This window comes from Poecilia formosa, unplaced genomic scaffold (genome assembly GCF_000485575.1).
Source record: "Poecilia formosa unplaced genomic scaffold, Poecilia_formosa-5.1.2 Scaffold41, whole genome shotgun sequence".
Lineage (NCBI taxonomy): Eukaryota > Metazoa > Chordata > Actinopteri > Cyprinodontiformes > Poeciliidae > Poecilia > Poecilia formosa.
The window spans coordinates 2,766,836-2,777,984 of NW_006799980.1; the positions used below are offsets into that span (position 1 = coordinate 2,766,836).

The 11,149-nt window shown below is 38.2% G+C and overlaps 2 protein-coding genes across 5 annotated transcripts in view; one reads left to right on the top strand and one right to left on the bottom strand.

The window, feature by feature from the left end:
- The window catches only part of LOC103137571 (cytidine deaminase), a 5,349-nt gene extending 1,774 nt beyond the window's left edge, over window positions 1-3,575 (bottom strand). Inside the window, exons 1-8 of one of the 3 annotated variants that reach the window (XM_016671042.1) lie at window positions 3,330-3,500; window positions 2,863-2,955; window positions 2,351-2,401; window positions 2,062-2,265; window positions 1,095-1,958; window positions 870-986; window positions 394-505; window positions 266-323 (exon numbers count right to left, since the gene is read on the bottom strand). In XM_016671042.1, the coding sequence (XP_016526528.1) occupies window positions 266-323; window positions 394-505; window positions 870-986; window positions 1,095-1,101 (294 nt within the window). In that variant the 5' untranslated portion in view covers window positions 1,102-1,958; window positions 2,062-2,265; window positions 2,351-2,401; window positions 2,863-2,955; window positions 3,330-3,500. Of the gene's footprint in view, window positions 1-265; window positions 324-393; window positions 506-869; window positions 987-1,094; window positions 1,959-2,061; window positions 2,289-2,350; window positions 2,402-2,862; window positions 2,956-3,329 lie in introns of those variants that run through there. The other 2 variants (XM_007551372.2, XM_007551373.2) reach the window with 2 other exon arrangements.
- A 4,154-nt stretch (window positions 3,576-7,729) lies between these two features.
- Window positions 7,730-11,149, top strand: part of tm4sf5 (transmembrane 4 L six family member 5) — a 9,244-nt gene continuing 5,824 nt past the window's right edge. Inside the window, exons 1-2 of one of the 2 annotated variants that reach the window (XM_007551375.2) lie at window positions 7,730-9,012; window positions 10,801-10,881. In XM_007551375.2, the coding sequence (XP_007551437.1) occupies window positions 8,839-9,012; window positions 10,801-10,881 (255 nt within the window). In that variant the 5' untranslated portion in view covers window positions 7,730-8,838. The remainder of the gene's footprint in view (window positions 9,013-10,800; window positions 10,882-11,149) is intronic. The other variant, XM_007551376.2, reaches the window with a different exon arrangement.

An 11,149-nucleotide genomic window follows, 5' to 3' on the forward strand; every position in this document is an offset into this window, starting at 1 on the left:
TTGTGGCTCAGTGACTGTCATGTTTCTTTTTGTTTTCTTTTTCTTTTGTTTTACTATGGACCTCTTTTGTGTCTGAAATAAAGATTGATTGATTGACTATACAAAGAGACATTTTTTTCTCATTCCCAGTAAATTCTGTCTTACAAAATATCTACACGACCCTTTGAATGATTCAAGTTTCCTAAGCACCTTCTACTATCATGCAGGTGTTTAAACTCTATGCAGAACTTATGAAAACACAGAACAGTTCTGTGGATAGTCTCACCTCCATGAGAACCTGTCTGCATGCTCCACACGGCCCAACAAAACGGTCTTTGATATCACTGGGCGGAGAGGAAGACGAGTAAATGACTGTGATATCGTTTGAATTTTGACCGGCATGAAGTGTCTTACCATGTCACAGCGATGGCGGTGAACTGTCTATGTCCCTCAGCTACGGCTCTCTGGACGGCCGTCCTCTCGGCACACACGGTCAGGCCATAGGAGGCATTCTCCACATTGCAACCTGGAAATAATAAAACATGTAGAGCTGTTTTTAAAAGTGCTGCATAATTTTATACCCACCTACCCAGAGCCAGTTTCATTTTTGTAAATTAAATTGTAGTTGGAGTTAAATTGAATCTGTTTGTCTGGTAGAGATTACAATTGAAATGAATTGATTTTTACAAATAAGCTGAAATTTATAAAAATTAACTGTTGTTTTGTGTGTATAAATGCAAATCTGCCTCTTTTTTCCCACCGGTCAAACTCTACCACTTTCTCATTGCCACTCCCCAAGTGATTTATTTAAATTAATTTATTATAGTCACATAACAACAGGTTGAACACTGTATTTGCGCGATTTTCTGTTTGAGCCACCTGTTTCTTACCTGTGACAATGGCGCCATCTGCTGTTAAAAGGGCGGCACCGACAGGGAAGCGGCTGTAGGGACAGTAAGCCAAGTCCCGGGCCTGTAGGCACTTTGAGACCAGCTCTGTCACTTTATCTGAGCAGAAAATACAGGATTAGCCTTTAGCGAAACAAATACTGTATTTAAAGAGAGCCACGTGGCTAATAAGGGAGTTTTTAAACAGGTGAAACTCGATGGACGTACCTGTCATAGTAGCAGATTAGTCTCCCACTTTGTTAGATGGACTGTTCTGGACGGTTTCTCCGTCTAAAGCTGAACCACCACGTGATGGACAAATGAGCTGTTAATGTTTTAGAGATTTTGTTTTTTTCGGGCTGGCTGACCTGAGCTGGTTTGCATGTGCACGCCTGCACTACCTTCCACCTGACTGGCTGATCAGCGATGACAGAGATCTCCGCATGTTTCTGATAGGACCAGATGGGGGACTCCCGTTTAAACAGTAAATGAATTGCCCAAAGCAGTGGTGGTTCTGCCATCGGAAAACGTTTTTAAGTAGAAACATCTTTATTTGGCATTGCAACAATCTAATCCTCCTTCGTGAGATCCAATTTGGGAGCCTCACATTTGCAGTTTAATGTATTTTCAGTCTGTATAATTTTGACATTTATTCACATCGACAAACTTATTTTGAATGAATTTAATCTACTTTTGTTTTCACCAAGTACTTGTCAGCCACTTAGTTCATTAAAAACTTGTTTTATTATATTACATAGAGTTTACTGAACAGACACAATAATCAAGATCAATATATTAGTTTCTCAGATACAAAACACAATGTCGCCACATTTATTTATTTTTTTACATAAATAAAATTGTACATTATCCTTACAATATCTCACACATTATCGTAAAAACCTCTGTCTACCGGACTCATGTTCACATAGCACAGCATTCCTTTGCAGAACTTGGCTAAGAGGGCTCCAAGCCCAAACGTCTCCAGTACGGCGTTCCAGAAGGCAAACGTGTACAGGGTTTTATTACAGTAAAGGCCATCAGCAGCAGAGGGGTCGTAGTTTGGTTGATAGACCGAGAAAACCCACACGGCACCTAGAGAGGACACGGGAGACAAACACTGTCAGTTTTTGTTCATTCACAAATAAACTTGAATCTGCTTGGATCCGATATTTGGTACCAATTCTTCCATCCTTACCTAACAGAAACCATACGAAGATAAACAGGACAACAAAACCCGCCATGCACGCTTTGAACCCTCTAGGATGTTCTCTTGGCTGAGCGGCATAGCTCTCGCAGGGCAGAGTCACAAAGGGAATCATGAGCAGGGCAATCAAAGCCAACCCCAGCAGATAGTTGGGAATGTTCGGCTGCTGAGGGCAGTCCCTGAAATACACAACGCCTGTCGACAGACAGCGAGGTCAGGGTGTGTAGTTCAAAGACAGCAAGACAAAATGTCACTTGGGGAAAAAAAGGAGTTTACCAACCGAAGATCACTCGAGCCACAGTGAGGCAAGTCCAGGTGATTGCAGTTCCAACTGCAATCATCAAACGGGAATGCTTTACAGTTAGTAGAAAGGACTCACTCGAATAAGCTCTACTTAAGACGTTGATGTGGCTAAAAGAGTTTATGAGTTCGGTGTGTTGATATTGACAGTAGTTTCACTTCCGTCAGCATATGGGTTTTCTCTGTTAATGATAGTTTTAAGGTTGAATTTTTGTGGGGATCAGTTGGAGTCGGAACAAATGGCAGATTGGCCACCTGTCTGAAGCACAACCATCTAACACCCACTGGAGAACCGGTGGGTGTGGTTCACTGGAGCAGCACCCCACCCACCAGGACTCTGAATCGATAAGTAGCCTCTGAACACGGACTGATGGATATAGTAACTACACAGTGTCCCATCCTTACTGCTTTAAAAGAGACGTGTAAATGTGCAGCTGCTGTATTGAACTATCCTGGGGAAGTCGGATAAATAACTGATAATCGATCGATCACCTGACAGTCTGATGGGCGCTGGCGGTGACGGGTTCAACTGAAGCTTCCAAACGGTTCCAACAGTTACTGTCACTGGACGGCCTGCAGATGGAGCTAAACAACAGGTTTTTTTCCGTATTAATGTTCGGTTGAATTAAAGATCATCAAAAAGTGTCTCTACCCAAATAAATAACGCATGAAGCTAAGCTTTTTTCTATTCAACTCAATTCTAGTAGGTGGGAATGTAGTGTAAAAATAATTGACATTTAAGCACAGGTCAGCTATAAAACATGTCCATTGTTGGATGTCTATCCATTGAGAGCCTTGGCTTTAAACAAAATACCTTGTGTCATTTTTAACTGTACAAGCTAACAACTACAACATTAAAACATGCTTGTCCCACATATCACTCCCACTACAGATGCATCTCTTCTGCCCGACCTCACATCTCAACATATTTTTATGAAACTGTAACATGATCCTCTTACCTGCCATTTGCCTGGAGAGGACTTCCTTTCTCCAAATCTGGCTGCTCAGGTAGTTTAAGTTGCGCTCGAGTCCTGTCAAAAACAAACGGGGAATTCTTCGATGAGCTGCTCGTGTTTGTTTACCGTAACTTGACAAGCCAGTTTGGAAAAAAAAAGAAAAGAGAAAGGAATTTTCAACAAGTTGAGATGGCATTAAAAGTAGAGAGAGAAAGTAAAACCAAAACAATGCAGTCTGAGCCTGCAGTTTTATTGAGAGGTTGAATATTTACTCAGACGTCTTTCATAAAAAGCCATTAACTACTGTAGAGAAGCTCATATACTTTTAGTATAATGATGAATCCTCCACAAAATATATAGACCTAAAACTTTATAGTCCACATGAAATGAATGTAAACAAATATTTAGTTTTACTTGATATTTTATGGCACGTATACTCTAAACTAGACACACTCCAAAATGTTTAAATTGTTTGCTAGAGGTAGTTTATCTGAGCAAAGCGTTCAGCATTAATCTTTACTGAAACAAAGGATTATATTTTGATTTAGCCACGTCTGTAGTAAGAACAATCAAGGAGTTCTTGAGTCGGTACCATGGATGTACTTAATGTCGTAATAGAAATTTAACTGCTAACCCGTTAATGTTGTCAATCTTATTTACTCAAGCAGAGTAAATGATATGCAGAGAACTGACGGCTATGTGGCAGCCGAGTTGGTTTACAAGGTGACAGCGGCACAATTTAGCCTCCACATAAATGGCTGATCAGAAGTGTCGCCGGTCACACGATTTATGGGACCCAACAGAAACTGAGCTGCTAGACCTCTTGCTAACATTCAAAAAGCATTTCACACTCATACTTTAGTTTTAATCCACTGTTTGTTTTTATTTAAAATAGAAAAATGTTCAGCTAAAAATCCAACACAGTTCCAAAAACGCTCAGTTTTGAATTATTAGGAATCAACAGATACAGAGAAAATGACCTGATGGATGGATGGATGGCATTGAAAGTCAAAACCTTCAATAAGAAAGATTTATCAAACTCCTTTAATATTTCAATTGTTCAATAAAGGTTACATTGATTATTTAAGAGATTCTACTGACCTGCATATGTAGAGTACGGATGTAACAGACAGTTACAAATATTATAAAATTACGGGTTGCTAAAAAATACAGGGAGGATCTTTATAACGAGAAACAAGATCAACTCTGTATTTGTCATCTGGCTGCAGATACTGAATTTTACAACATCCCATGTCAGGATGCAGCATGTGAGAACATGTGACAGCAATACAGTTTTCTTTAAAGAAATAAAAAAAGCATTTTTGTCATGTTTTCTGTTCTTTACTCAATAGATAAATAAAATAATCACAAAAGACTAAAAGCAAGAATATTCTTTTCTTCGTCAGTCAAAGTTGTACAACCATTTTTACTTCAGCATATTTTAGACTTTTTAAAAATATGAATAACATTTTACAGTTTATTTGCAAGCGGTCACACAGAACCTCAGACATTCCTGTAAAATTCTGCATCCACAGGACTTAAGTTCACGTAACACACCAGTCCTTTGCAGAGTTTAGCCAGGATGACGACAAACCCAAAAGTCTCCAGTACGGCGTTCCAGAAAGCAAAGGTGTACAGCGTTTTATTACAGTAAAGGCCATCAGCAGCGGAGGGGTCGTAGTTTGGCTGGTAGACGGCGAAAACCCACACGGCACCTAGAGGCGGGTACATGAGACAAAATCGTAAAGTTAGATCCAGTAGCATGTCAGGTTTATTGTATCCATACAGCACCTTTTTAAATCAGACAAGTTGGACCAAAATAGTATAAAACAAGTAAAAAGAAGTAGCAAAAAAATAGTATTTGATGGATCGTAGAGTAAGCTGGCTTTCTACAGAGTGAGCAGGTACTACAAATTTGATTTATTTATGTCAGAACTCAATTTTAATCCCAGATATATTCGTATGAAATCCTAAGTTCATTATGGAAAGACTCCAAGGGGCAACATGTAAAAGAAGAACAGGACGGAGGTGACATGGATCCCTGAGGAACTCCATATTTAACCAGACCTCAACATGTCATGACAGCCCAGAGCAAAACAGAACATTTTGAAATAAACTGTAAAGTGTTTAAGGAGCATTTCTATGTTTTTTTTTCTCAGTACCTAATAGGAGCCAAGCAAACATGAACAGGCCCAGAAAAAACTGCAAACAGGCTTTGAGGCAACTGGGATGCTCTTGTGGTCGGGCAGCATCTTTCGTCACAAGCGCAGCCAGGAGGGGGAACAGAGCCATCCCTAAGAGATATTTAGGGATGTTCGGCTGCTGAGGACAATCCTGGAAATATGCAAGACCTGTGGGCAGATGGTGAGTTCAGAAAGTGACGATCGAAGACCAAGGAACAAGACTGAATGCTGCAGAAGAAGAAGAAGGAGTTTACCAACCGAAGATCACTCGAGCCACGGTGAGGACGATCCATATCATTGCAACTGTAACTGTGAGAGTCAGAACATTATTTTTCACGTAGTGAGAGATACCTCTATGACAATACTGTTAATAACAGAAATAACAAAAAAATAAGTGAGGGGACAAGTAATCTAAAAATTCGGATTAGGTATTTCTGTAGAGCTGAATTAATATTTATGTCTTCGTAGTTGTCAAAATACCAGCAAGAAATACAAAAAGCTGGTCAGAAATAATTAGATGGCAGTAATGCAAATAAAGATTGAGGAAGCCAGAAATTACTTTTAGCATACAAATAAAAGCACATTATTCTTGTTTTTCAAAACCCAACTGAATTAAATTGCTTGTCTCATTTAAACAAGCTTCTTGGTTGAATAAAACTCATTTTCAATCTTTTTCGGATAAACTCCCTTCTGTGAAGTGAAAGCAGTTTCATTTCTAGCCAGACTGTTTTGAGCATGCAGAGGTTACTAGGCAGACTAACCAGAAATGTATGGGGCGCTTGAGGACAAAAATGTTTCGAAAAAAAAAAAAAAAAAATCCTGTTGCGCAAGCAGATTCACAGCAAAACAAAAACATGTGTTACACATCCAAGGTCATATCCTTAAACATAATTAAAAGGCAGCTGAGGGATATTTTTGTTGAAGCCTCGGCTCATAAACTGTGACTCTCTGCTCACCTGACAGTCTCGGAGGTGTTGGTGGTGGACGGACCAGCTGAAGTGTCCACGCGGTTCCAACAGTGACCGTCACCGGATGGCCTGTAGATGGCGCTAAGGACGGACGTAGTTATTGTTGGAATGGGGCCCTGATTTCATTAAATAGCATGACTTGGCTTTTTTTTATGTCTACTTGAATATAAAGTAACATTCTTACACAGAATAAAGTGAAATATGCCAAACAATACCACAATGCAGAAACTAATACTCTACCTATAGATCTCAGTTCCAGTTTACCTGAAAAACCTTCACACATCAAACACCCTGCTGTGGCCACGTTCAGTCCTGAAGGAATGATTCCTCTGTATCTGTTCGATATTTCTGAATATTTCACTTACCTGCCATTTGTTCCGACAAATCTCTGAGTCAGACTGCTCACTGATTTACATTATACACATAAAAGCTGCCAAGAACAAATGGGGATTTCCTACATCAGCTGTGTTTTTTTTCTGCTTGGTTTTATTTCTCTTTCGACAGGCTGGCAAACAATGAAAGTGGGAAAAAAGAGAAAGTAAAAGTAAAAAAAATTCCTGAGAATTTCCAGACGTCCAACATTTAAATGGACGTCATCCATTAGAGGAGTAAACAAATAGATTGAATTGTTGTTCCTCGCCACTTTGAGGCCTCAACAAAAAGCTGTTTGGTCAGTGAACAACCAATCAGAGAGAAAGTTTGGTTCGGCATTACAGTAATAAGAGATTAATTCATAGTGACTTTTGAACTCTTACAGGATTGGCTCTTTGTTCCCAATTCTGTTCATGAGCTCTGTAGACAGAATAACTAGTTACATTAAGGATACTGGCACCAAGTCTAAAGCAATGGTCCTCAATGGGAGGCGCTGCCATCTTTGGATGGGGAATAAATAAATGCCTCAAATGGATCAGACACATCCTGATTAGCAAATAGAGATTTATTGAGAGACCAGCTTAGCTTCTATAATTATTGGGTGGTGTCCATACTGTTCTGTAGATACTTCATTAAGTTTTATATTGAAATAAATTGATTTGGAATTTTTTATTTTAATTTTTTTTTGTCTTTTGCTTGATTTTGTTATTTTGAAATTGTGTTATTTATATGAGTTATTTTCATTTTGGGCTCTAAAATAGCAACATTTTCACAAAACTTCATATTTTGGTCCGTCTGACTATGTCATTTTTAATCATTAAATGGTTGATGTGAATAATAACAATAATTTCTTGGATGGCTACTTTTTACTTTTACTTGAGTAAAAATATGTAGGAGTTCTTACTTCAGTACTATTTTTGGCTAAAACTCCAGAAACGAGTCAGTCGAGATGATTCTGGCAGCTGATCAGGATTCTCCCTGATCGCCTCACCTGGACCCGTCCCACTGGGAAGAGACCCAGAACTCACTGGAGCGTTTATGACACACAGCAGAGCTGATGACAGCACCAGGCTTTAACCACCAGAGGGTGTAACGTCAAAACATCTGGACTCGCTTACGTCGCGTAAATCATTATCCGTTTGATGTTTGCCGCCGATTGAAAACAATTGGCCAATTGTTGCTTTTGAAGAGCGTAAGGTTATTGAATTCTCCATTTGTATTTGTTGGAAGATTTATAATTTAGAATAGTTTAATATGCTATAAAAGGTATAAAAGCCATAAATATGTGACATATCCCAACAGAGCTGAACACTTGATGTGTTAAAGGGCAAAAATACCACAAGATTATATAAGTGGCTGCAAACCATATCAACATATGAACACTTAACAACTTCCTTTAAAGTCACACATTAAGCGTTAAATCAGTTATGATCACCTTGTTGCATTCCTAACTAAATGTTTGCATCTGTCCAAATTCTTCATTAATGAAATATTTTACATTTCTTTATTGAAAAGCTCAGTTTTTGGGTTTTGTTGGGTACCATCTTTAGAAAACAATCACTTATTAAGGCACCAAACCCACATGTGGGTGTGTATCGACACACAGATCGAACACCTGAGCGATAACAAGCTCAGCGTGTAGCAAAGGGAGTTCAGCAGTAGCAACGTAACGAGTTGTTCTTCATGTTCATCCAACCTCCTCTGAGTATATTCATGTTTATTTTTGCGTTATCAACGGTCAGGCAGGTGAACATATCTGATTAGATTGGGGGTAGCTGCACTGACTCTTGGCCTTTGTTCCCTTCCTGCTGTAACCGTCACTCGCTGTGTTTGACTTTCGGCTCGTCAGAGTCAGCGGCAATCCTCCTGTCTCGTTCACAGCCTTTTATGGTCCGAGTCGCTTTTCCTTCGCTCGCATTCGGCTTGAAGAGGCTGTCAGAGAAGAGAGAGCGGACAGTTTGTTAGGCTGAAAGGGATAATCCTGACAGGATGTGTTGTACTGGACAGTGTGCCCGCCTGGTGGGCCTGATCCTGCTGCCGTCGGCCTTCATCTGCATGATCTCCAACTTGCTGCTTTTCTTCCCCAATGGGGAGAAGCTGCAAACCAACCAGATCACCCTGCAGGTCTGGCTCATGGGGGGCATCATCGGCGGAGGTCTCTTTGTGAGTATCAGTGTGTTTTCGTTTTATATACAGTTGTTAATGTTTTTTTATTGGGTCTTTCACTTGTTCTTGTGTAAACTTGTAAATTCAAATGTCCTGCTTTTATGGAGTTTTACTGAGGAGAATGATAGAATAATGAGGCTTTATTCCTCTAAGTAGATGATCATTTTAGTCCCTTAATCCTGTTTTCAGTTTTTTTTGTAATTTGTGGTAATTTTTTGTTTTAAAACCTTTCTGATCGTTGCCACATTTAGGTTTCGTTTTAGGAAAATCGTAATCTAATACGTACTTCTACTGTCAAATACCTTAGCTTGAAAATATGAAAAAAATCCAAAAGCCTTTAAACAAAGAAACAAGCAGAAACACTATTTAAACAAGATCATTAAGCAAGCGGAACCTCAATCAAAAAGGAAAACATTCTCATATGAAGAATTGGTTGAAGCCAAATTCAAAATGTGGGATTTATTGTAGTTTAACAATGTTTGAGTATCAACATCTTTATATTTATTTGGCCATGTTTATCTGTTAACAAAAGTTACTTTTCATGTGAAATGAAAAAGCCAAATCTCTGAGATTTATGACAGAAAAGATTCAGAAAACATTACAAGTCTTTCTAAATTTTTTAGTAAAAAATCAACAAAACGCCCTGCATTTTTGAAGTGTTTTTTCATTGGAGTGTTACAAATATATTGACATTACATAAATTAAGAACAGTAAATATAAATTACTGTTGAAGAAAAGAGGTTACAGGTTTTCAGTCTGAATGTAAGGGGAAAACTAAGATAAACTGTTAATAATTTATTCGTTTTTTCACAAATGTGAACTTTTCAATTTCATTTTAGTTCAGTTTCATTTGAACAAGTTCATGCAAAAGTAACAAAAGTATTATGCAATCACAACTATAGTTTTGTCCACTTAATATAATAAATATAATACATTATAATATAATATAATATAATATACTATAATATAATATAATATAATATAATATAATATAATATAATATAATATAATATAATATAATATAATATAATAGTGTTTGGTTGCCTCCAGAAACAAAGTTTTGCATTATGACCATAACATTTGCTGAACTTTGGTCTCAACAGCCACAAATTGTTCCAGAAGTTTCTTCTGATGGAAAACTTCAGTTGTTGTGAGTTTTGAACGTAAAGCTTAGTTATTATAAAGTAGTTGAATGTCAGTGTTCCTAATGAATCTCCTTATAGAAAACTGAAAAATACCCACAGAAAAGCGTCAATCTGTGAATATTTATGGACATTATCTCAAGATTCAGAGGTTATCTAGATAATTCATAAATATTTAATCTAGTAAAGCGATGAGTGCCACGTCTAGCTGCTGTTTTTCCCACATGATGAAAACACGTGAGACAAAGACCAGGAAGTTCAATCCCTTTTCCTTTCCTACCTCTAGCTGTGTGGACGTTGGGCCCAGTTAGACACAACTGGCTTCAGGATTCACAAATATTTGCCAAAGGAGATAAGAATACAGTCTTATGAATTTACTGGGGCCTGTTTGATGTTGTCATACATTTTAATCTTGTATTTTAAGCTTTTATGATCACAAGCTAACATTAAGCCCTATTTGTGATGTAAACTTAAACCTAAAAATGAGTTTTAATCAAAAAACAGAACCTTGAAGGTGTAGAGTCTAGCATTTAGGAGGCAACATAAGTATTGCAAGACACACTGAACAGCTTTTATTTTTGTCATGAATCTCATCTTCAATTCAATAACACTGATGATCTTTTTGCTTTTTGTGCGTTTATAGATGCTGTGCCCGAGCTCCTCAGCTATCAGGGCCGGGGGCAAGGGCTGCTGTGGACAAGGCTGCTGTGGCAATCGCTGCAGGGTGAGTGGAGCCACTTGAAAAAGAAACGCAGTGGGTGTTGTGGTGGGGATTGGTCTGATAACGGCAAAATTATGCAACATATTTACAACCAAGAAACATTCAGCTGCATCCTTAGAGGAATACTTCACCTTTCACATCATTTTCTTCAGGTGTTATCTTTTACTAAATATATTATTCAACAACTGATACTGCTTCATTAAATTTTACAGCACTTCTTCTTATTTATCAAGAATTAGAATAGAATAGAATACAATAGAATAGAATAGAA